Raw genomic sequence first — 27,139 nt, forward strand, 5'->3', positions numbered from 1 at the left:
GAGAAGGCAATGGCACCCCACTCCAGTACTCTTGCCTGGAAAATCCCATGGGTGGAGGAGCCTGGTGGGCTGCAGTCCATGGGGTCACTAAGAGTCAGACACAACTGAGCGACTTCACTTTCATTTTTCACTTTCATGCATTGGAGGAGGAAATGGCAACCCACTCCAGTGTTCTTGCCTGGAGAATCCCAGGGACGGGGGAGCCTGGTGGGCTGCTATCTATGGGGTCGCACAGAGTCGGACACGACTGAAGCGACTTAGCAGCAGCAGCAGCAGCAATGACTAACAGATAAATATCTTTTTATGTGCTTATTTACCCATCTTTATACCTTTGGTGAAAGGTCTGTTCAAATTTCTTACCCATTTAAAAAGTTACTGGGTTGTTTCCTATTATTGAGTTGTGAGAACTCTTCATCACCTCCCAGTGGTTTTTCTGACTAGGTATGGGAAATGAGGTCGGTACTGGAAGGCAGCTGGCTGTGTGACTGCCTCTGCCCACCAGTGGAGAGGCACAGAGTTTGGTGCCTGCTGTGACCTGGCTTCTTGGGGAGTAACACCGACCTTTCATCTCTTCAGCCTTTCTGTTTGTGTTTTCTCATCTACATCTGGTGGGCGGCAATTTAGTGTTTTCCTCTTAAAACACGTGAAAAGCCTGTTACTGTCTTAACACAACAGGCACACAATAAATGCCGGTGAACTGCCATCATTCTCACCGTTCTATAAAAACTCAGCCCCGGTTGGTATTTTCAGCAAGCTGAACGACTATAAGCAATAGAAGCCTTTCCTATTAGTGCTAATATGTGTTGGGGCTTCCTTAAGCAAAACGAGGGGTTTGGTTTTCCTCTCCTTTTAGTTTTCCCCAGTGGAGATACTGGGTTTTTCTTTCAAAATTCTTTACCTGGGCTAGAATTAAGCTAGTAACTCTATATACTATAAAGTCATATTACATTAGGGTTGCTCTACTGAGCTGCATAAACCTGCTTTATCTGTTGAGAAGACATTTTATCAAAGGGTTAGATAGAAAATGAAGATACCCACAAGTTGATGATATGTTCCAACGGTCTTGACTTCCCATATTTGCATCTTATGCTCTTGGTTAAATTCGGATGAGTTCCTTTCCTAAATAAACACTGATTTCTCACTTTCTCTTATGTGCAAACTATTTTAAAAGGCTTAAATTCCAGACTCTAAGACATTTAAACTATTAGGACCCAGTCAAGAATCAACCAGAAAAACTTGACGCCTGGGCATGGTAATTTGTTATCAATCTAAACTGCTCTTAAAGCTTCTCCTTTCATAATTCAACATTCCTGATGGTGGACGTTTGCTGATTAGACTGGGTGAAGGCGGCCACTCTGAGTGAGAGGGGACACAGCCAGATCTGGATCCACGCACAGGGGACATTCCCGAGAATGATGAACAGTCAGGAGTCAGGTTTCTAAACAGTCTCGTTTCCTGCGTCTTTATCATATTCACACAGCAGTCTGTGCACAGCCAGGGACCAGGTCTGTCTTCGCCCCAGAAGACTGAAGCCCTTGCATTTCTAATCTACCAACGTGTGCAGTTCTTGCACTTTTAATTTATGAGTGTTTGGGGGGGAACTCTCTGACTTGGGAACATATTGGCTCGGTCTAATGCTTGGAGATTATTAAACTCGGAGCTATGCTCCACTATCAAGTCTACAGATCTTTTATTTAGAAGATATGGTGCTCTAAATGCACAAAGAGCTCCCTGTCACCTTCACATTAAAGCCCCTAGTGCCTGGTAAATGGAATTATATAGCTGTCATCTCCTTTCCCCAAAGTTTTAAGAGTACAATGGGCTCATTTTTTCACACTCCATCCCAGCTTCAGAACTAAGAGACCTACTTTGTATTGATTTAAGGTCTCAGAAATAAATAAACCTGCTTCACCGCTGTGATTCACAACAAATTCATGATACACTATTGCATGATATATTTCAAGCTCTGGCCCTGGCTCTCTTTTTCCTCTGGTGAGTGATGGGGGAGGTGGGAGGTAGTGGGGAGCTGCAGAGCTGACAGCCGGATGGTTATTGGAGATGGCTGCTGACTGCAAATCCAAGAACAGACACTGCTGGAGGAGTATGGGAATTTTTTTTTTAAACTAGGGGGCAGGGGTGAGAAGCTAATTTACTTGGGTTTCAGGCAGGGGTTGGGGGGAGAAGAAAGGTTAAGGGGAGAGGAGAGGGAGAGACACAACAGCAGAGCTTCAACTGAACACTAATTTGCAAAGACAGAGCAATGAACATGGCTGGAAAGAAGTGAAGAAAACCCAGCACAAGGAGGCATAACATCTAAATGACTGGGAAGATGAAGAGCTGAGCTGCTCTGCTGAGGGCACCAGTCCTTGGGGGGCACTTAGCCTGAGTTCAGGGACGATGTTTATGACAGGCAGAACATGTACAGATCCTACACACCCCAGAACCTGTGAAGTGGAGGCATCTCTTGATTCCAAGACTCAGGGCGCATCCAGTCCTGGGGGCTGGATAGGATGCTCTGGAGAGAGGGCAGACATAGAGCAGAGGTCACATGTATGTGTGAGCCAGAGATTGCTCCCTGAGCTGAGTGGGTGAGAAATTAGCATCTTGGTTTGTGCGCCCAGAGGGCTTCAGAGTCCCTCAGTCTACATCACCCTACTGATTTCTGAAACAAGTCCCACTAAACTAATTTTAACAAGTATCTGAATATATAGCTCTCAAAAAGACCTATCTTTGGACTTCCCTGGTGACCCAGTGGTTGCGAATCCACTGCCAATGCAGGCGACACAGGTTCGATCCCTGGTCTGGGAAGATCCACATGCTGCGAGGAGCAACTAAGACCAAGAGCCTCAACTCCTGAAGCCCGTGTGCAGAGAGCCAGCGCTCAGCAATAAGAGCAGCCACTGCGATGAGGAGCCCGCGCACCGCAGCTGGAGAGGGGCCCCCACTCTCAACAACTGGAGAAACCCCACGTGCAGCAACGAAGACCCAGTGCAGCAAAAAATAATAAAAAAGACCCTATCTTCCAGCCCTGTATCACGACCTTGACTTTTGACAAGGCGGGTGATGAGAAGGTATAAAAGCCTGGGCGGACAGCATGCAGCAGATCCCTAAAGTTCTAGAGAGTACTATTTCCAAGTGGTGAGTTTTAGCTGTTCCTCCAGTAATTAAAACTCATTTCATATTTTCAGCTGGCTGGAATGTTATGAATCCAATTTCTTTGCTATCTTTGAAGAGCATTTTCATCTTCACTACGTTTGTTCTTGAGACAAGACTGGACTTTGAAAGCGAAAATACATGGGAAAGAGTTTGGTTCTGTTCAGTTCTACAACAGGCCAGAGCATCAAACTGGGAGTCACTTTGTTAATTTTGAACTACTATTTAAGAGGAATTAGTTTGTCTGTATAGAGAAACAGACTAGCAAGAACTTCATACAGATTAAACGGATTGGCTTAAAGAGTACTGAGTTGCCCTTCAGTCGAGTTTTTCAAGCATCACTGAATGACTATTTGGTAATGGAGTTACAGCAGAAATTCAAACAACAGTTGGGCAGTGGGACTCTGAAGGATCCTTCCGCTTCCAGTAATAATTCTAGGACCACTTGTTCTCATCATGAACTACATCACTACCATCACCACCTGGTACTTAACTCTTCTGTAATATGGAAAAAAAAATTAAACTGTTATGCTCTACAACTCCCATTCCTAACCTTGCTAATACATAGTAATTTTATAGATTACTAGTATGTAATCGCACTAACACAGAATTCTCTCACATGTAGTCACTTTTTTAGACTCCCCACCAGTGCTCCAATCTATTCTCTCCCTGCCCCAACCTAACACAACTCCCGGGCTACAAGTCAAGACACATCTTCATAGCATAAGAGAGTACTAGAAATTAAAAAGAATTTAAGATTCAGAGACCCTCTGGTCTTCACCTTAAGATAGGAAATGTATTTTACATAGAGGAAAGTGAGCCCCAAAGAGACAAGAGCCCAAAGTTGCTTTGGGCTAGTTGCTTTGCTAGTACATGGCAAGGAGAGGAATAATTAAAAAAATTTTATTTGCTTTTTCTTAGAAAAAAAAATCTGAGGGACTTCCCTGGTGATGGTTAAGAATCTGCCTTGCAATGCAGTGGGGTCCATCCCTGGTTGGGGAACTAAGATCTCATGTGCCGAAGAGCAACTAAGCCCATGCATCACAACTTAGAGGGTCCAAACTCTGCCAACGAAGATCTTGTGTGCTCCAACCAAGATCCCATGCAGCCAAATAAATAATAAATACATAATTGTTTTAAAATCTAAAGGCTGTGATGGGCTTCACAGGTGGTGCTAGTGGTAAAAAACCCATCTGCCAATGCAGAAGACATAAGAGACACAGGTTCAATCCCTGGGTTGGGAAGATCCCCTGGAGGAGGGCATGGCACCCCACTCCAGTATTCTTCCCTGGAGAATCCCATGGACAGAGGAGCCTGGAGGGCTACAGTCCATGGGGGTCACAAAGAGGGTCAAAAAGAGTTGGACATAACTGAGTGACTAACATCAAAGGCTTTGAAACTTCAAAAAGTTTTAGCACGTTTATAATAGGCTATTGAACATGATCATTCCCAAGTCTCAATGCCCAGGCAGAGCCTCAGAACTCTAGAAGCTCCAGAGTGATGCTTGTGTGGGCTCTCCCATCCTGAGTGTCTAGGCCACCATGCCCATGAGGGCTCTTTTAGAGGGTCAGAGGCCGTGGACCCCTGAATGACAATTCCACCAGAGAGTGGGGATCAGACTGCCTGCTGATGACCTCAGCGCACTCATGGCGTCAAACAGCCCTGCTCACAGTTTCCTCCCAGACCCGAGGAATACTGGGTGAGAAACTAAACAACTCCCCAGATGGGGTCAGGTGGCCCCTATTTTACGTGTGCGCAGGGGGAAAGGCCTGAAAACCAAGGGGATGGGCAACCTTTTCTGAGAGCTCATTCCTCATGCTAAAGAGAGACTGATTCCGAGAGGAAGCTCACATACCCTCTTTGGAAAGGAGACTGATCCCATCTGGAGCTTCGGAGAACAGGGCCTGTCTGTTGTGAAAATAGGTAGTTAGGGACTTTTAAAAATGCAAATTGCTGGACTGATCCTTAGAGTGATTATGGGCTATTGTACCAACAAGTCCTTGGGGACCTGCGCAGACATATGACTGACACATATACTACCCTATCAGGGCCAGACATGGTGCCTCTAGCGTTAATGGCTTTCCAAAGTGTGTGATTGTCTTCAGATAACATCTATGGGGAAAGTCAATATGTGGATGTACTGCCACAGTGAGGACTGACATCTAACATTTTCTTAAAGGAATCTTTGCCTTCCAAGGGTCAGAAAGTAGAGAGGATGTTGTGTTTGTATTTCACTTCCACGTCTCAGATAAAGAGCTGCACTGAGACAGGCCCCTAAATGCATCTTAGGGAAGACAACAACACTACCAGTGAATTACCTGTATTAACTCATTTAATCCTCACAAGGGTCTGTTACAAGCCCTGTTTTATGGTTAACACTACTGTGACCTGGAAGGGTTAAGTACTTTGTTCAAGGTCGCTCCACTCACAGTTGGCAGAGCCTGGATTCAAACCTGGCCAGTCTATTTCTTTTTTTTTTTGGTTTCACCATGAGGCTTGTGGGATCTTAGTCCCCTGACCAGGGATGGAACTCCTACTCCCTGCATTGGGAGCTCTGAGCCTTAACCACTGCACCTCCAGGGAAGTCCCCAGTCTGCCTCTTTAAGTTAGGTGACAGTTACAAGGCAGCCAGAGCTGAAGAACCATCCCTTCCTTTCTCAAGCCCCATGGCTGACTCACATCGTGCATGAGAGTGTCATGGGCAAGGACAGAGAATGCACAGTGCAGGCTCCCGGTGCTACAAGCTCCTGGGAGGAGCTCTGATACTGTACCCCAAAGAGTCACGTTTCACGTGGTACAGACAAACAAATACATGTATTTGGAAACTGAGATCCAGTGTGGGCCTGATACCAAGTTTCAAAAGCAAGATTAGCAGAATTAACAGGCTTAACACATAGCCCTAGTCACACTCATCATATAATTTATTTTTTCTTGGCAGATCCATTGGTACCAGGGACCTGGTCTCTCTAAAGGGAATGAGATTATTGGATATCTTTTCCCCCTTAATGCAGAAGCTTTAAAATGCTTTAGCATAAGAAAATCATACATCACCTCTTGAATGAATCTATAATCCACCTATCAGACCACTGGCACATGCCTTACCTCCAGAGACAATTATTGTCCAGAGGACAAGTCATAAACTGCAATTCTGATTTCTTGGTATAAAGAGAGAGCTTTTACCATATCTGGGCAGTGGATGAGAACTGGCAGGCTCTAGTCTATATCCCTTACATTTCTAGGTCCTCCCAGCCTACCGACCTCTTGACGTCACAGTAAACAGAACACAGCAAAGAGTGGAAGGAGAGGAAGTGGATCTGAAAGTCACTGCAAACATCCAATGTCGCCTTGACTTAGGAGTTTATGGCTCTACAAATTGTCACAGCCCATTAAGGGTCTCTGTTTCCAGTTTCCCAAGCACACAAGCTGCTGCCTTTGCGAAGCCAGCCTGACTCCCTCCTGGCAGGCAGTCTTCCATGTCCATCGAGTCCGTCCTTACCTCTCAGTGAGGAATTCTGAAGGATCTGCCCGCCCACTGCCTACTGTTTGAAGAACTGGGAACCCATGATCCACTACCTTGAGTGACATGAGACAGCAGGCCCTTAGGAGCTTCTCTTACTTATGTTATCACTCGCATGACATTTGGACAAAAAGTAAAATGACCACTGGGACGTCCCTGATGGTCTAGTGGCTGAGAGTCCGCCTGCCAATGCAGGGAACACAGGTTCGATCCCAGGTCCAGGAAGATCCCACATGCCGAGGAGTAACTAAGCCACAACTACTGAACCCACGCACTGCAACTACTGAAGCCCTCTTGCCTAGAGCCAGTGCTCCGCAAAAGAGAAGCCGCCACAATGAGAAGCTCCAGCCCCACAGCGAGGAGTAGCCCCCGTGTGCTGCAACTAGAGAAGGCCCACGCGGCAATGAAGACCCAGTGCAGCTTAAAGTAAAATAAATAATTAAAAAATAAAACAAAATGATCACACTACTTTCTCTTCTCAGGCCTTGTGGACACTGAGCCCAGGGAACTGAGCGCACCTTAAATGAAACTCAGGGACGTGGAGGTTCATGTTCTGCTGCTAGTTCTAGTCTCTGTCGGTGGAACGAATAGACAAAGGTATTCTTCTACCTTCTGCTGTTTCTGTCTTCCCATCTGTAAAATGGCCCTCATGCCACCAGCCCACCCAGAAAGTTACAAGGAGCCACACAGATGCTCTTAAGTTTCAAATAAAGTTATCCAGGCTGCCCCTATCACCAGCCCATTGCCTTGAGTTCAAATGTCAACTCTGTTTTTGCGACGCTTAAGAAAACTGGATCCTGTATCTCTCCTCACCTGTGTAATATTCTGAATATTTCACACATAACTACAGGCAGCAAAGAACATGGCATTCAAGGAACGAGGATATACAAATACTCAGATGACAAGAACCGGGGATCAAAGCACACATGTGGGGAGCACTGTCTGGTCTTGGTAAACAAAAGACAGAATGGCAGAGGACGGAGCCCCTAAAAAAGACATGTAAGTGAACAGTGAGATCACTGACAGGAAGACACAGGAAACCCTGGGGATGGTCATGTTTTACATGCAGGTGACCACTGCCGGCTACAAAAAGAAATCCTTTAAAAGTAAGCGTCTTTGGAAGAGAGAGGTAGGAAGGGCTAAACTAATTAAAACCGGGTTGGCTAACGACGGGCAACACCACGTGGGTGCTGAGATGGAGTGCAGCCATAAAAGCTTGACGAAGACACGCAGTGTATTAAGTTGGGAATGTGTGTCTTTCCAGCTTCGTTTCTATTAAAGGAACAAACAATTTACATGTGGCTGCGTTACAGAAGTGTGATATGTGGAGTGTCAACCCTTTCTCTTCACACCCAACTGTGTTCAGTCAAAGGAAAGACGGGGTGGAGGGGGGCGGGGAGGGGGAGGAGAAGAGCAAGGAGAAAGAAAGTTTTTTAAAAAATCTCTGCCTCAGCAAAAGTTTTCATTAAAATTTTAGACAAATGATCCCTGTGTCCTTCTCCCTTGCTGCCTGGGGCTCCATGCTATTTCTATGCAAATAACAACCTCGTGGTTTATATCTTATTATTTCCACCGGAGCTGCAGCGACATGACCTGAGACGTGTAAGAGGTTGGGGGGGGGGGGGAGGTGGAGTTAGAAAGGAGAGAGAGAAAGAGAGAAGAGGAGAGAGAGAGATGAAGTGGGTGTTCACTCAAGTGTGAAAAAAATACTGTCAGGAGTGCGCGTCAAGAACAAAAAAAAAATCGCAGGGATAACGTGTTTATTTCAGTACCACCCCCACCCCCACCCCACCCCCCCTCTGCAATCCAGCACCTTTTAAAATTCATTGGGCATCCGGCGATCATGCACAATCCATCTGCTTTCACTTTATCATTTGCATTTCATGCCTCCTGGCTTTTGATGTGCTGATACTTTGATGCAGTCAGGAGACGCGCATTATCATTATTTCAATTTTCAAAGGGGTCAACGGGATCGGCACTTGCACACACAGATTTTTTTTTTCCCTACAACCTCTGTATGCTCCCCCCACCCTTCTGACTCTTTGCCCTAATGTTTAACATAAAGGATGAAGACTCAGAAAGGTAGGGGTCAAATGTTTACAGTCTAAAGGCTGGCGTCCACCACCTACATTTACACAGGTACACGCGTATGACAGGCTAGATGGTCAGGGCTTGGGGAGGCTCTACGGGGCTTCAGACACACACAAAGACTTTCTCACACATGGAGACTCAGGGAAGCACACAGAGAGGGATCCAGACACAAAGAGACAGAGACTAGCGCCCAGGCAGGAAGAGACACGCACTCAAAGTGACCTGAACACACGCCCAGCGGATGCGAGACACAGATTCCTATAGAAGAAAAGGCAGACTGTGTAGAGCGACAGCGGTGCACACAAAGACAGGATGTGCACAGGCAGGAAGGCGGAGGAGGCAGCCGGAGTATGTGGCTCCCGTCTAGTCCCCTTCTTCATACTTGAGAGGCACAGGGGCAGACAGGACATTTTAATGAATTTGCATGAAATCGAGGGTCTGCCAGCTCCATGGCTCCATGTAAGAGGACAGTGAAGCAGTCAGGGCAGGGTTAGGTAACCCCTATAACCGATCACTCCGTTCAGCTACAAATGACCATATCCTTCTGGAAATGAGCATTGTAGGGTAAGTTACAGCTGCAGCTTCACTGTCTCTTCCCTACAACTAGACTTTAACCAGCAGCCCTGCAGGCTAAGAGGAAGATGAATATAATGAATTTGATCACAGCAATTTAACCAGATTTTAAGAAAACAAAACAAAACCGATAATGCTTTCTTTGTAGCATGATTGAAATTCAACTACCAAGCTTTCAGGAAAAAACAAACAAAACCCCCGGCAGCAGTGACAATAACACAACAATGACAACACCTCTGCCTTTTGGAATAGTCTTGCTATCAGGGAAAAAATAAGAAACTCAGTGTGACAAGACACTTTAGAAATTAGCTCTTTGCTCAGGTAGAGGAACATTACAGAAATGTAGGTGTCTTCGTTACCTTGGATCCTCACAGATAATGGTACGTACAGTTCTCTTCAGCATGCATCAATATCTCATTCTAAGAAAAAGGATCCAAAAGAACAACTTTTTTTTAAAACGTAAGACTCTCAGCCAGTTTCATTCAGAGCAATAACCTCCCTCAGTAGAGACAGTTCACAATCTTTATGTCCAGGCTACTCTCTAAAGAAAGAGCAGGACATCCAAGCCGGCCTCTGTGAGCACCGCTCTGCTTTCCTTGGAGAGAAAGGCAAACCCAGAGAAGGATGCAGAGTTCACACGGGTGCAGAGAGCAAGCTTATCACCTCACACCATTCTCATTTCTGGCGTTCCCCCAAAGGTAACTGGACTGATGGCAGTGTCAACTTATTCTAAATGGGGATGATAGGCTGGGACACTGAATTCCAATCCTTCTTCTTGAAAGTCAAGGCTGGATTAAAAAAAAAAAAAAGTTTGTGCAAGTCTAATAAACAACTAACTTAGCACACGTGTAATTCTGCAAGTTCGGTCCCCAAACCATATTGAGAGAGGAAAAGGTAACTGCAACAGCAGTGCAGGCCAATGCTTTGTGCCGAGTTCTAGATGCTTTTACCTGTGTTTCCTCATTTAAAGGTGGAAATTATTACTCATCTTTGACGGATAAAGAAAGATGAGAGGTTATGTGAGCTGTATGAGGTCAGTCAGCCAGCCTTAGACTATTACATATTCTTAGCTTTGGAGAGAAAATAATTTTCCTATGCCTGCAAAGAAGGGGGAACTACATGGTCCTTTGTATATGCAGTTATTCTTAGGTACTGAGGTCACTGTAAGAGTGAAAGCTATATATTTTTTCCCCTCTGTGGAAAACCACTATGAACTTGGATTGAACAGGCACAAGCATTTCTTTGGAAGGGACAGTAAATGTCCATGTCACATTCTTTTCTTAGCAATCCATCCATGCATCCATCCACCCACTTTCCATTCAACATTGACCAAGTACTTCCTTACCTATAAGGGACCATGTCTTAAGTGCTCCTCTTCAGAGATGCTTTCACAAATTTCTCAAAACTTTAAAACCTGACACCCTTGCCATGTTCAGAGGATGTTTCATAGGTATAAATCTCACATTGCTTGCTCACAGATGAGAAAAAGGGAGGGAGGGCAGAACAGATGCAGTCAATCTGATCTTTCTAGAACGACATCAGAATGTAAACTCTTTGCAGCAGGAGTTATATATGGTTTGTTTATTAACATATACACAGGGCTTGGAATAGTGTCAGGCACATAGTAGGTACTCATAACACTCATTATGTCAAATGAATGAATAGGCAGAGAAGATGGAGAGAGGAGGAGAGAGAGACTGAGGAATGTGTGGGCTGAATATCTTCCCTGACCAATCAACACCTGGAATTAAGAATTCACAACAGTCTTTGAAAAGCTTCACACACTTCTCCCAAACTCTAGAAACTTACTTTGTTGAGGGCCCCAGCTCCTGTCAGGATTAAGTGAGAATTTTCGACCTGGATGGTTCTCTGTCCCAGTCGGACGAGGTAAGCCCCAATCCCAATGGCCCTGCATGTAACCTTAAAAAAAGAATAAATTCGATGTGTCACATATTTATGTTCCCTCCCAAGCTGTAAGAATTAAGCTATAGGTATAAAAAAAATTCACATTAACAGAAGCTAGGTGTGTGTGTTTTTTTTTTTTAAGGAAATCTGTTTGGTTAAATGACAATACAAAAACACAATTTCCTGGTTAAAGCCAAGAAGGTAACATAATTCATTCAATGATTCAAGTAACAGTTAAAGGGTCTCAGAGCCTTTACTTCTCTTACACTTCTGCCTGTTCCACAGATGTGTGGCATCCACACTAGAGGTATGAAAAAGGAAACTAGTTAAGAGGAGAAGAAGTTTAAGCTGTTAATACTGTGTGGAATATTTGAGAAATAAGTTAAACTAAAAGCTAACACAAGGTGCTAGTTTTATCTGGGGAATCCAATTATGTACATTACTCTATCGTCCTACTATTATGCACAATTAAAATCAAATTGCAGATTTACAATTTTAAAGCAATGCTCCTGGGGCTTCCCTGGTGGCACAGAGACAGGAATCCGCCTGCCAGTGCAGGAGACACAGGTTCGATCCCTGGTCTGGGAAGATCCCTCATGCCATGGGGCAACTAAGCCCACGCTCCAGAGCCCGGGGAATTGCAAATACTGAAGCCTGCACACCCTAGAGCCCGTGGTCCACAACGAGAAGCCACCACAATGAGAACCCTGCAGCGCAGTGAGAGAGTAGCTCCCACTCGCTGCAAGTAGAGAAAAGCACGCTCAGCCTCAAAGACCCAGCACTGCCAATAAATCAATATATATATATATATATTTTTAAAGAAATGCTCTCATTTGAAGCTGAACAGCAGTGACGGTGGCAAAAGCAAATCCTAGTCAAAGCCAGCTCTCCAAAAATCTCACACTCGGCCAAGATTTACCAGGCTGATGGTGATGATCTCGTCGTAGGCCAACGAGGATTCCCCAGCAATCATTCCAGACCCTCGAAGGTTCTCTGCTCCAAGTCCTTCTTCCTTCCCAATAATGTCAGTGATCTTGTACCTGGTGGATAGAGCCATGCCAAATTAGACAGGTTAAACACAGTAACGACAATCCATTAAGAGAAGAGCCACCATTAATAGGCTGTTAAAAGCATACCGAACTCATATTTAACACCAGAGCTCTGTACATTTTTTATACTCGTCATTCATATATCTTTCCTTCTTAGCTTGGTGCCTATTTTGTCTGGAAGCAACATGGTGTAGCGGAAAGAGCAAAATCTGGAACTAAGGAGACAGGTTTAAATCCCTGCTCTGACACATACAGCAGTGCAACTCTAGGGATAAGGTAACTTGTGTAAGATGGGAATTAGAGTGTATCCACTTCTGAGAGTTGAGTTGAGTTAAATTAAGCAGCAACGAGAGGGTTTGACACATAGATGGCGCTCCAGTGTCAGAAGACCTCTTACATTCTAGGACGTGTATCTCTACAGTAAGCCACAGCCATTATTAAATCAAACATTTTAGATGAATGTTACCCAGGAATTAAAAAAAAAAAAAAAATCCAGAGGCACTGTGAGAACAATTTCTCGAGTTCCAAATCCTCTCTCTTTCCAAGACAAGGATGAAGGGAAGGTCAACACCGTGCACTCTATCCCTGCTCCTTGGCAAGTACCCAGTGTATGTACGAGAGTTCCTGGCACAGTCTCTGGAGGGGCAGGAGGACTGTGTGCAAACGTAAAATGCTGGGCAAGTTGTCCAGAAAGCAGCCTGTGGATCCAAGGGGAGCCACTCGTGGGTCTTCTCAGTGGGAGGTTAGGAGTGATAGCTGATAATGCGAAATGGGAGATGGGGAATGCAGCTAATAAAGGGAAAATACAAAGTGGGACACAGAGATGGGCATATGTTATTTATTGTTCCACGTGTACCCAGAAGGCTTGGCACTGGGCACAGTTTTAGAAACTGAAATAATAAATAAATATCCCAAAGTGGCTCTTAAACTATTTTTTTTTCTGCCCCATGTTTCTCTGTTCCTTTACTTCCAGCCTTCCACCAATTTCTTTTCTTTGCTCTCACTGTTGTTCTGTGGCTTTGTTTCTGCTTCCCAGATTCCCAGTAATTGCTTCTCCCAGTTCTTCATTTGGCTCTGTATCTAGACTCCTGATTTCAGACTTATGTTACAGGTCAAGTTAATCTGCTTTAATGGGTTAACGAGCCACAGTAATTTGGTGGTGGGGGAGGAGGTTAAGTGTTCATTTTATAAGGCCCACATGCCATATAGTCACACATACCCATGGGCCCAGCCAGCCTTCCTTGCAAAGCAGATCTTTTCCCTCCTAAGGAGTGCATACTGCTTCAGAGGTGTTTATGATTTGTTAAGTGACATCTTTTCCTATTGCATTACATGAAAGAGAGTAAAAAATTTCCCATTTTCTGCTCTATGATCTAAGTCTTCTACCTTTAAGACTATCATTCTTTAAAGCAGTACCAGGGACCTCCCTGGAGATACAGTGGTTAAGACTCTGCGCTTCCACTGCAAGGAGCACAGGTTTGATCCCTGGTCAGGGAACTAGATTCCGCATGTCACATCACATGGCCAAAAACCAAAAAAGGTAGTACCACATTTTAATGTTACTTATAATAAAAACCTTTGTATGCTGCTGCTGCTGTTGCTAAGTTGCGTCACTCGTGTCCGACTCTGTGCGATCCCAGAGATGGCCGCCCACCAGGCTCTCCCGTCCCTGGGATTCTCCAGGCAAGAACACTGGAGTGGGTTGCCATTTCCTTCTCCAATGCATGAAAGTGAAAAGTGAAAGCAAAGTCGCTCAGTTGTGTCCGACTCCTAGCGACCCCATGGACTGCAGCCTACCAGGCTCCTCCGTCCATGGGATTTTCCAGGCAAGAGTACTGGAGTGGGGTGCCATTGCCTTCTCCGAACCTTTGTGTAATGTAATACAATTACAGAAGATTCATGTGTGCCACTTTTGATCCTCACAACAGTACAGTGTGATAAGGAATATCATCTCCATTATCATAGGTAATAACAGCCAGGATCTGTGATTGCTCACTATGTGCTTAGTTCTGTGCCAATAAAGGCTTCACATATATAAGCTCACTTGCTTCTTCTTTGTACAGACGAGGAAACTGAAGCTCAGAGAAGAAAACTGACTTATTTTAACAAAAGCAATATACAAAAATCAAGTCTTCTGAGATACCAGTAACAGAGAGTTAAAAAATACAATGGCGGGCGTGGGGTGGGAATCCTGTTCAAAGTAGCAAGAAAAAACTGCAAAACATTTAGAGCTATCTAAAAAACGGCAAAATCCCACCATACCTACACTGTACACCAAGACATCCTGGGATGGGTGCCACAGTGAACCCTCAGTCAGGGGCCCTGACTGCTACTGCTGCTAAGTCGCTTCAGTCGTGTCTGACTCTGTGCGACCCCATAGATGGCAGCCCACCAGGCTCCCCCGTCCCTGGGATTCTCCAGGCAAGAACACTGGAGTGGGTTGCCATTTCCTTTTCCAATGCATGAAAGTGAAAAGTGAAAGTGAAGTCGCTCAGTTGTGTCTGACCCTTAGTGACCCCAAGGACTGCAGCCTACCAGGGTCCTCCATCCATGGGATTTTCCAGGCAAGAGTACTGGAGTGGGGTGCCACTGCCTTCTCCCAGGGGCACTGAAGGATGTTTCAAATTTTTGAGAGAAATACTATGTGGTATCTGATGGCTCCCATGTGAACTACTAGTTTCAGGTAGTTCGTGGTTTAACACTAGGTAGTGCTACATTCCTCTGACAATCGTTGCAAAGCTGGGTTTTCAGTTTTGAAGGTGGTGCGGGGTGGAGGGCGTTCTACACAAAAACCAATGCAGAATATGAGGGTGGCGATGTCCAAGCTGACTCTAAGATCTGCAACGTCGTGCAGATCCAAATATCCCATACGTAAGTAACTGCAATTATTTAAGACTGACATAAAACAAATTTTCAGCTATGATATATACTATACAGTTGACCCTTGAACAACAGCCAGAGTTAGGGGCATCCACCCTCAGGAGGTGAAAATTCAAGTATCACTTATAGTTGGTGCTCAATTGTTAATACACGGTTCTTCCATGTCTATAAATAGATTCAACCAACCACAGATGGTATAGTACTGTTGCATTTACTGTTGAAAAGGTCCATGTAGAAGTGGACTCAAGAAATTCAAACCCATGTTGTTCACGGCAGAAATACTTATGAAGCTCTCTGGGTTTGCCTACTCAATAATCAGAAATACGAGGTATATCTTTTTGCCTAAAGCTGCTATGAACAAATTACAGAGACAATATGGGTGCTGTGAACCAAGAAAGACTGGGACCTTCTGGCATAACCTATGTGAAGAAGACTATAAAACTTCAAATATACACTTAAATAATTAGAAACACACACCATATATCTAGTTGGGAAGAGTTAATACTATAAAGCACTCAGATCTTCCTAAATTAATTTATAAACCTAATGCAACTTGGATCAAAATCATTATGGGAGGTTTTGGGGAATTTTTAAAAAATGAGCCTATATGTAAAAAGACAAAAATAATTGATAAAATTTGGGGGGAAAATTAAGAATGTGAGGAACCCTGGCCCATTAGAGCAGTTAAAACTGTGTGGCATTAGTCCAAGAATAGATAGAACAAAAAACAGAATATAAAGCCTGGTAATTGAGTTAAGATTATTATAAAAGTGAAGAAAGTATGAATTATTCAATAAATGATACTGGAGCAACAGATTAATATTCTGGAAAATACTTTCAGATAGATTATAAAAATGTTCAACTTCACTGGTGATCAAAAAATACCAGTTAAAATAACAATTGCTGTTTTCATCCTATTTTATTGACAATAATCAATGTTGGCAAGGATGGAGAACAATTAAACAGCGTGAACAAGCACTACATATACTGCTCGTGGGAATGCAGCTCTTGAGAAGACAATTTGAAATTATTAAAAAAAATTTTTTTTAAATGGACATACTTTTTGACTACTAATTCTACTTTTAGAAATTAACACAAAGTAAATAACCAGAGATATTCCTCAAAGTTTACATAAAAGAATGATCAGTCCAGGGATATAACAGTAAAAATTAGAATTGTCTGAATGCTCAAATATGATACATTCATTAAAAAGATTTATATGAAGCCATTAAATATCACATTCTCAAATAATATTGTAAGAATATAAAAAGTTACCCCCCAAATAATTTTTTGTGGAAAGAATAAATTACAAAAGACCTTTTCTATTATGACCCCAATTATGTAGGAAAAGAGATGTATATACATATGACAGAAAGAATATAATATATATTAATAACTGTGATCTCTTGGTAGGACTATAGCTGGTTTTTACTTTTTATTCATAATTATTTGTATGTTCCAACTTTTCAAATGCATAAACAATTTTAAAGCCTCAATGAATAATTTTGCTTTTTAGCTAGTAAGTGGTAGAGCAGAGATACCTAAGGCTTTAGATTATGCAACAAGCAATCTTCATTGCTCAAGGTCATAATCAACAGGACAGTGAGAAAAAAATGATCAAATTCTCCTTTCTTGAATCCATGGCCAAATTATTCTGATGGATAATACCTACCTGGATTCTCCTTCATCTTCCACATGTTCACAATGGACAGAGTTGAGAGCACTGACTCTCTTGTAATCTTGAGGGGTCAGATATAAATATTTGTATCCCTGTGGGAAGCACAAATAGTTTTTAACCCATTATTTGCCATCACCACATGACCAGAAGACCCAGCAAAGTACATATGATGCAGTGGTTCTAAGCTAGCTTTAAATCGCCAAATCATGTCTTAGAGTTCCTGTCTCATAGAATACTAGCATAGAGAGTGCTCCTTTGAAAGATGGAGGTGTCTGTTTCTGTATCATTGTACCCTTGAAATTAGGTATCTTGCAGCTGCAACCTCAGGTACTAATACATTCCACTCATTTCCTTTTCATCAAGGTTAAAGGGTCATTCTCTAATCTTAAGTGATACCTCCATTAAAAATATCAACACAAAATTAAAGATTTGCATGAATTACTATTCATCATTTTCTCACAATGGGACCATCGTACTATCAAAATATAGATGGGTCAAGGATAATTGAGAGCATCACAAAACTGGAGTATTCAGTCTTAAAATCAGATGTCTATGCTAATGATCAGTAAACACTAAGCTTGAACCGTTTGCTTTTTTAAATAAACATTTTATTTTTTAAATAAAAAAGCAAAAAAATATTTGTTTTTTAAAATAAATAATCCCTAGGTACATTAAAAAATCATACTAACATTTCATGATTGGCTTATTTTTATACATACATATGCACACTCACATACAGAGTTATTTAATACACATATTCACCTTAAGTGAAGGAGTCACTCAGACCAAAAGACAAAAAAAAGCAAGCAGAGAAAAACACTTAAAATACTACGAGAAACTATGTCCGCGGTTTAACTGAACTTGTCCCACAATGAGCACAACATGCCAGAGACATGAATTTGAATTTGCCGCCGATTCTGCCTGACTCTTGCTGAGAAGGCAGGGAATGTCAGCAGTATGTCAGCCAGCCACATTTATCGGGCGCCTACTACATGGAAGGCACTGGCCAAAGCATGGGGAAAACAGGAACGGACAAAACAGGCAAAAGTTTCTGGTGTTACACAACTTATCTTCTAGTAGGAGATACAGAAAACACACAAAATAAGTAAGTTAAATATACGATGTTAATGGGAATAACGTTTGAGGGGAAAAAATAAAATAGAGGAAGGAGACAGGACAGCTTGGAGAGTCGACCTTCTAGAAGAACAGCCAGGAAAGGCTTTGCTGAAAATGTCACTTGAACCAATACCTGAAGTGCTGTGGAAGTGAGACATGGGGGTATTTGGCGGAAAAGCACACCAGGCAGCAGGAACCACAAGCGTGAAGGTGCCGACTGTGCCCCGCAGGCTCAAGACAGAGCGGGGAGGCCGGAGGAGCCAGTGTGGGATGCGGTGGGATCAGACGAGGACGGGGTCACTGGAGGCCCGCCTAGGAGGGACGTGCCGGCAACTGCAGGGTTTCCAGCCCTCATGTGAGTTAGCTGGGAAGCCTTTAAAGGGTTTTAATCACAGGAAAGTTTGGAGTCACGATCTGATTTACATTTAACTGGATCATTCCACTTTCCTTCCCTTCCGTTTTTATTTTTGGTCGTGCTGGGTCTTCGTTGCCATGCTGGTTTTTCTTGGGTTGCAGCAAGCAGGGGCTACTCTTCAGTTGCGGTGCATGCTCTTCTCATTGCATGGCTTCTCTTGTTGTGGAGCAGGGACTCTGGGTCATGCGGGCTGCCGTAGTTGCAGCTCCCGGGCTCTAGAGCACAGGCGCAATAGTCATGGTGCTTGAGCTGAGTTGCTCTGCTGCATGTGGGATCTTCCTGGACCAGGGACTGAACCTGTGTCTCCTGCATTGGCAGGCAGATTCTTTACCACCGATCCACCAGGGAAGCCCTCCACTTCCTGTTGAGAGTAGACTTTGGATAGGGGGAGGGGCAAGGCCAGAAGCAGGAAGGTCCATGAGGAAGCGACCGCAATAAATGCAATAAGAGATGATGGGGACCTAGATCATGGGGCAGCAGCAGAAGCACTCAGAGGTGGTTGTGCTCTGGGTATATTTTGAAGGCTGGGATGCACACGCGATTCACTGACAGAGAGGATGTGGATGTGAGAAAGACAGGTCAAGCATAACTCTAAGATCTTTTACTTACACAGAAGAATAGAGGTATCATTTATTGAGCTAGAGAAGACTGTAGGAAGAACAAATGCAAGGAAGGTGACTAGAAGCTGCCGTGAGGCAGATGTGCAGGAAGAGAGGTTGAGTCCGCACAGATGAATCTGACGTTCGGGGGTATTATATCAATTTAGAAGTTAATCAGTTTATAGATGGAATTTAAATCTTGAGGACTGGGTGAGATGACCAAGGGTAGGTGAATAGAGACAAGAGGAGAAGTTCAGGGACTGAGTGTTTTAGGGACTGAGCCCTAAAACACTTTTTTTCTTTCTACCTCACCTTCTGTAAAAGCTATCTTGCCAAAGCACCAGGTGAGGTGGCTCTGGGCCCTGATGGGGTTGAGGCTGGGAGATCCTGGACTTGGTTCTGCTACAGCCTTTGTGACCTTGAAATACATCTCCATTCACATTTTAAAAAATAATTTGAAAAATTTGAGATAAAATTCACATTAACATAAAACTGGCCATCATACAGTATACAATTCAGTAGTTTCTAGTATATTCAGATATAGTACAACCACCACCACTATCTAATTCTAGGATACTTCTATCATCCCAAAAGAAACCCTGTATTTAATAGTAAAAGTGAAAGTCACTCAGTCATGTCTGACTCTTTGTGACCCCATGGAACTCTCCAGGCCAGAATACTGGAATGGGTAGCTATTCCCATCTCCAGGGGATCTTCCCAATGCAGGGATCAAACCCAGGTCTGCTTGCATTGCAGGCAGATTCCTTACCCACTGAGCCACAAGGGAAGCCCAAGAATACTGCAGTGGGTAGCCTATCCCTTCTCCAGCGGATCTTCCCAACCCAGGAATTGAACCAGGGTCTCCAGCATTGCAGGCAGATTCTTTACCAGCTGAGCTGCCAGGGAAGCCCAAGTACTTAAGAGTGGTCATGAACAATTCTCATATACTTTTGAAATGAATTTTACTGAAGCATAATTTACAGGCAACAAAATCCATCAGTTTTAAGTGTTGAAGTTTGATGAATTCTGACAAATGTATACATTTGTGCATATTTGCCATTACAATCAAAATACAGAACATTTCCATCATCCCTTGACACTCTTAGAGACATAAAAGGCAGCAAAGGAAACTGAGAAGGAGTGTTAGAAGGGTAAAAAGGAGATTATGGGGTCCTGGAAACTAAGAGAAGAAAGTATTGCAAGGATGAAGGTGTAACCAACTGCATGGAATGCTGCTGAAACGTCACATAAGTGAGATTCACAACAGTTTAATAATACGGAATCAATAGCAACCTTGACATAAGCAGCTCCAGTGGAACGGTGTGGGTGCAGGAGAAATAGATGGGTTCCAGAGGGGATGGGAGGGAGAAGCGTATCTGGAAACAGCAAGAAGAGAAACTCTTTTTAAGAAGTCTTGCTGTGGAGTTCCTCTGGTGACTCAGTAGTAAGGAATCCACCTGCCAATGTAGGACACACCAGTTTGATCCCTGATTCGGGAAGACTCCACGTGATAAGCGGGACATGTAAGCCTTGACATACTCCTTTTCCTATTTGGAACCAGTCTGTTGTTCCATGTCCAGTTCTAACTGTTGCTTCCTGAACTGCATATAGGTTTCTCAAGAGGCAGATCAGGTGGTCTGGTATTCCCATCTCTTTCAGAATTTTCCACAGTTTATTGTGATCCACACAGTCAAAGGCTTTGGCATAGTCAATAAAGCAGAAACAGATGTTTTTCTGGAACTCTCTTGCTTTTTCGATGATCCAGCGAATGTTGGCAATTTGATCTCTGGTTCCTCTGCCCTTCCTAAAACCAGCTTGAATATCTGGAAGTTCACGGTTCACGTATTGCTGAAGCCTGGCTTGGAGAATTTTGAGCATTACTTTACTAGCATGTGAGATAAGTGCAACTGTGCGGTACTTTGAGCATTCTTTGGCATTGCCTTTCTTTGGGATTGGAATGAAAACTGACCTTTTCCAGTCCTGTGGCCACTGCTGAGTTTTCCAAATTTGCTGGCATATTGAGTGCAGCACTTTCACAGCATCATCTTTCAGGATTTGAAAGAGCTCAACTGGAATTCCATCACCTCCACTAGCTTTGTTCATAGTGATGCTTTCTAAGGCCCACTTGACTTCGCATTCCAGGATGTCTGGCTCTAGGTGAGTGATTACACCATCGTGATTATCTGGGTCGTGAAGATCTTTTTTGTACAGTTCTTCTGTGTATTCTTGCCACCTCTTCTTAATATCTTCTGCTTCTGTTAGGTCCATACCATTTCTGTCCTTTATCGAGCCCATCTTTGCATGAAACGTTCCCTTGTATCTCTAATTTTGTTGAAGAGATCTCTAGTCTTTCCCATTCTGTTGTTTTCCTCTATTTCTTTGCACTGATCGCTGAGGAAGGCTTTCTTATCTCTCCTTGCTATTCTTTGGAACTCTGCATTCAGATGCTTATATCTTTCCTTTTCTCCTTTGCTTTTCGCTTCTCTTTTTTTTTTTTAAATTTTATTTTTAAACTTTACATAATTGTATTAGTTTTGCCAAATATCAAAATGAATCCGCCACAGGTATACATGTGTTCCCCATCCTAAACCCTCCTCCCTCCTCTTCTTTTCACAGCTATTTGTAAGGTCTCCACAGACAGCCATTTTGCTTTTCTGCATTTCTTTTCCATGGGGATGGTCTTGATCCTTGTCTCCTGTACAATGTCACAAATTTCCATCCATAGTTCATCAGGCACTCTGTCTATCAGATCTAGTCCCTTAAATCTATTTCTCACTTCCACTGTATAATCATAAGGAATTTGATTTAGGTCATCCCTGAACGGTCTAGTGGTTTTCCCTGCTTTCTTCAATTTAAGCCTGAATTTGGCAATAAGGAGTTCATGATAAACGGAAGGAAAAAACGGGGTAGGGTTGGTGACTGGAGGAGTCAGTATCTATGTGCTAAAGACACAGACGTGTCTTCTTCTAACACAGAGGGAAAACATGATGATGCAAGAAAGAAGGGGGAGGAGCTTTGATCTATATCCTTAAGCTGGCAAGAAGCGAAAGGACCAAACACAGTGGGATTAGACAGGGGGAGGGGCTCTTCATCAAAGTCTCTCTCCCGGCTCTGTGGCACAAGGGAAAGAGAAACCGTTCGCCATGTAAGAAGGAAGAAGAGTCTTCGGAGGTCAGGCAGGTTTCAAGTAGAGCAAGAAGGTTGGAGAACAATCAGAGAAGCTGAGGATCTGAGAGATTTTGCTGATAACTGACCACATGTCTTAGAAGACAAGGTGGAATAATTTAATAACGAAATTAGTAATAATAATTTTCTGGCTTAACATGTCTCACATTAAATGCACACCTACTATTTCCATCTAGTGCAACCCAAGGAATGGTGTTCTGTTTCCAAGCTGGAGGAAAGACCAGGTGAACATACTGAGAGAATTTACAGTGCAGTTGCTAACTTTTGAACTTAAACCTCTACTTCTCTCCCACCTTTGTACACACACACATGCACACACACACACACACATATCCGTAAAGTAATCAGAAGTATTATCTTCTCTTAATCTGTACCTTGTAAGGATCCTCAGGATCTACCCAGGCCACGTGAAACATATGACGAATTTCCTCTGCCAGTCCAATTCTTGCTCCACTGTTGGCTGCTACATAGATGCGTGGGATGCCCTCTGCCCTGGCAAGCTCAGAAGCTCTGAGAAACAGCAAATCCTCTTGGGGTCCAAAGGACCCAATTCGGTAAGTGATGTCATTGCCAATAACAATGATATCTCGGCCGTCTGGATATTCTGGACTTTTAAGGGTCATTTTCCAAGCTACCATGCCAATCTGCAAAGGCATAAACAGACAGACAAATCAATACAAGCTTCTTACATGCAGAATTTTGTTCCAGGCTCCTTGAAGATATCAGACTGAATGCAGACACAACCTTTGTGTAAAGATATGCAATGCTAAAGAGCCAAGCTCCCTGTGGGAAACTAGAGCAAATATTCTAGCATACTTTTCTAAGATTATGTTGAGAACAGCTGGTTTACTATGTATGTATCTCACAGCTATCTCAATTTCTTCTTTGGGTTTGCTCAAAGAAGATGGAAACACCAAAGTCTAAATGCACTCAGCATATGTGTGGAAGAATATACTGTGGCCCTGGGAATTAAATCCAGGATTCCCTAACTTATTACCTTATTTTGTGAGATTCTTTCCAAGAAACCTTTAACATGTAGGAAAGCAGAAAGAGGACTACCTCTCATGACTGTACAACTTTTATAGTCCTTTGATAGGGCTACCCCCGCGGCTCAGTGGTAAAGAATCTGCCTGCAATACAGGAGATGTGGGTTTGATCCCTAGGTCGGGAAGATCCCCTGGAGAAGGAAATGGCAATCCGCTCCAGTATTCTTGCCTGAGAAATCCCATGGACAGAGTAGCCTGGAGGGCTATAGTCCCTGGGGTCCCAAAACAAGTCAGACATGACTTAGAGACTAAACAACAAGTATTTGATAGGAATAATGGCAACATTCTTTACTGGCTTGCTTCAGGTATCTTCTATTTCTGCAGGATATCTCAACATTGCCTCCTGTGAGCACCTCCTGTCGCTTTCTCCCAACACCAGAACACCAAAGGATGCAAGGATGCAAGTAACCGACCTCTTGCTGCACTAATATATGTAAATCTCTGCTCAGTGTTCAGTAGCATCTGTCCAGCCACACAAATAAATGATACTGACCTAACAGGCGGGGGTGACATGTCTCCTCCCAAACCCTCGCAGCTCTCTCCTCTTTTAATCCCCTTCCAAATGAGAACTAGTCAATCCTTCTACTTGTTTATTCGCTAGTTCCATTTCTTTTCTAGTCACTCATACCTCAGTTACGGCTGCAGTTTTTCACATCTGCCTGTCTGCTTCCCTCTACCTAGATAAGTAACGTTTTTCATTCTTTTTTCTGCCCCCCTCCAGAATCTTTCTGTCTACCCTGCTTCCCACCCCCACCACTTGCCCCCAAACACAAAGCCTACCAGTGAACAATCCTGGTCCTGCCTATTGGAGCCCAGCCACATTTGCAGCCTTGGGCCCTCATCCCCGGGCTGCTGCGTGTCACCTCATTGGGGAGCCGGCCATCAAGAAGGGCCATTAACAGATGTAAATAGCGGCATCCCTGGAAAGCCACATGCATCACCCAGACTCGAGCGGGCCAGTGATCATAAGCTCTTGAGTACACATTCTTCAATCCAATTGCACATCCACTGTAATCAGGCTGGTTGAAGCTTTCCACACAGCTATTTGTGATTCTCAGCATTAAGAAATATATATACGAAACACCCACAGATAAATATAAGCTATTTAATATATACCATTGGCCAAATACAAATCAAAATGGATAAAAATCCAATCACCTTCGGAAGTAAGGCAGTATTACACTATCTGCTCATTAAAGACAGAGAAGAGGAGGAAGAAACAAGATCATCCAAAAAAATAGCACAGAGAAACTCCAAATATCAGGTTAACTTTGGTCTTTTTTTTTATTTTTAAGAAATTGATCAATATAATGCCTGTGTGGGGAAAAATATTTTAACTGCCTTCTCATGTGGCCCTCTAAACCCAACACTTCTTTTGCTTTTCAGGAAGGAAAAGCTATTCCCTGTGAACACATTTGTAACTGGGAAGGTTGGGTTTCACACCAAATTTTATGGTATTTTAACCTTTGCTACCTAGGCCAGAGCCACTTAGATACGAGCCCGGAAGAATCTGCTTGAACATTTGCATTCTAATGCAAACACTGTGTCCAAGTGGCACTGGGCAAGCAAATAACACTCTTATCTTTTGCTATTACCTGGGGACTCTGTGTCACTTAGGCAGTCAGTTCAGCGATTGGCCAGGTCATTATGCTTACAATATTGACTTCTAATTAGGTGTCAATACAGCAGCACCAAGAACATGCTACTCTTTATCAATGTCTTTTCAAAGTGTGTTCCTCATCGACTGTCCCCCTCCCCACTTAAAAAGTACCAGTACAGGATAGAGAGTGTTGTCTGAGTCTCGGTACAGTGAGATTCCTTTTCGATTGAGTTTTGAATAAGCACAATGGATAAGTATGTAAGGAAGCATCTGTTGCTCAATTTTTAAATTTTAAGTTATATTTAAATTTAAATATATTTTTATATATTTAAAATATTTATATATATTTATATAAATATATATGTTTATATAAAAATATTTATATATATTTAAATTTAAATTATATTAGATTTTACTGCTAACCAAATGATGGGATACATAATGCTGAATGTAGGGCTGGGGAATCAAACAAGCTCAGATCCACATCTAAGCCCTGCCATTTATTAACTGTGTGACCCTGGGAAATTCACTTAACTTCACTGAGCTTCAAAGTCCCCATGTACAAAATTAATATTACCTATGGGTTTGATGAACAACTATTAGAAGCAGTAATCTATAATATTAACTTTACCATAGGAAGTTTTCCTTTGTCTTTCCTCTCAACCTATGCAAATTTTACCCATTCCATAAAGTTCACTCAAATTCCATTTCCTCAGAAAGCTTTCCCTAGTCTGAAGTGATCCTTCTCTTCCCAGATCTCCTACTAAGAACTTCATGTAGAGAATTCATTTGATAATTATTCACAAATGGATTAGGACTGCTTTTAGTTTGTCAGCTTGAACTGTCATATCATCTGCTTCATCACATAACAGGACTCCTACACATTCCTACACATAATATGGAAGTAATAAATATATGCTGGTTCCATAGTCATTTCATTTTTAAAACGATAGCTGGAAAATACTCAACACCAAGAGCCTAGAACATCATCCACAATTTATCTCTAGGGATCATATAATAACAGTATTAAAATATGATTAAAGTATTTTATTTTTTAAAAATAATAAGAATAATAGCTACCATCATTTGAACACTTATGTTGTATGATATTATAAAAAGTGAAAGTCGCTCAGTTGTGTCTGACTCTTTGCGACCCCATGGACTGTAGCCTACCACGTTCCTCTGTCCATCGGATTTTCCAGGCAAGAGTACTGGAGTGGGGTGCCATTTCCTTCTCCAGAGGATCTTCCCGACTGTAGAATCAAACCCGAGTCTCCCACATTGTAGGCAGACACTTTACCGTCTCAGCCACCAGGGAAGTCGTATGATACTATAAATGTTAACAAATAGTAATAATAGTTAAGAGATTAAACCGTAAAGTCTGTCTTGGTTCAGTTGTATAGCCTTGGACAAGTTGTAGAACTTTGGACAAGCCACATAACCTTGTGTAGCCTTAATTTTTCTAATTATAAAGTGGGGATAATAGTATCCTTCTGGAGGGATTGTTGAGAGGAACATCACATTAAATTAGTACCCAGCCTGGCATATAAAAGTCCTCAAATAGTAGCTATTATCATTATTAACTTAAAAAACCATTATGATTGCCATAAGAAAACCAAGGCACAGAGGAATGAAGTAACTTGTCCTTATACCTAGAATGAATTACTTACTCTTCAAGGTATGAGTCACAATTACCGCTACTAGAGAAATTAAGGAACCATGTTCCAGTCTAGTGCCACTGCACTTAGCTGAAACAATACAGAAAGATAAACATCAACTGTGACACAGACATAAACATCATTGACAGCTAAATGCAATGTATGGATTGGACCCTGGAACAGAAAAAGGACATTAGTAAAAAAAAAAAAACAAAAACTGGTGAAACCCAAAACAAAGTCGATATCTTATTTAATTGTATTGCACCAATGTTAATTTCTTAGTTTTTAAAATTATACCATATAAGAGGTTAATGTTAGGGGGAGCTGGGTGAAGATTAAAAATGGGAACTCTATGATTTTTATAACATTTCTGTAAATCTAATATTAAGATAAAAAGCAGAAAAAATAAATGTCAAGATAAAAACTTTTCTCGAGGGAATATATTGACTAGTGGCGTCATTGCTAGTGTTCTGAACAGCCTTATAAAACTATGAACAGTATCTTAAAACACCCATGATGTAATGATAAATTTTAAGAAGACAGCAAGGAGATCAAACTGGTCAATCCTAAAGGAAATCAACCCTGAATATTCACTGGAAGGACTGATGCTAAAGCTGAAGCTCCAATACTTTGGCCACCTGATGCTAAGAGTCGACTTACTGGAAAAGACCTT

At 42.6% G+C, this 27,139-nt stretch overlaps 1 protein-coding gene across 12 annotated transcripts in view; it reads right to left on the minus strand.

Annotated features, from left to right (window-relative positions):
• Positions 1–27,139, minus strand: part of ACACA (acetyl-CoA carboxylase alpha) — a 286,320-nt gene that overhangs the window by 50,384 nt on the left and 208,797 nt on the right. For all 12 annotated transcript variants that reach the window (XM_061390286.1, XM_061390285.1, XM_061390289.1 and 9 more), the window contains 4 exons: positions 22,537–22,806; positions 16,841–16,938; positions 12,159–12,279; positions 11,144–11,254 (listed from right to left, as the gene is read on the minus strand). In XM_061390286.1, the coding sequence (XP_061246270.1) occupies positions 11,144–11,254; positions 12,159–12,279; positions 16,841–16,938; positions 22,537–22,806 (600 nt within the window). The remainder of the gene's footprint in view (positions 1–11,143; positions 11,255–12,158; positions 12,280–16,840; positions 16,939–22,536; positions 22,807–27,139) is intronic.

The sequence above is a fragment of the Bos javanicus genome, chromosome 19 (genome assembly GCF_032452875.1).
Source record: "Bos javanicus breed banteng chromosome 19, ARS-OSU_banteng_1.0, whole genome shotgun sequence".
Lineage (NCBI taxonomy): Eukaryota > Metazoa > Chordata > Mammalia > Artiodactyla > Bovidae > Bos > Bos javanicus.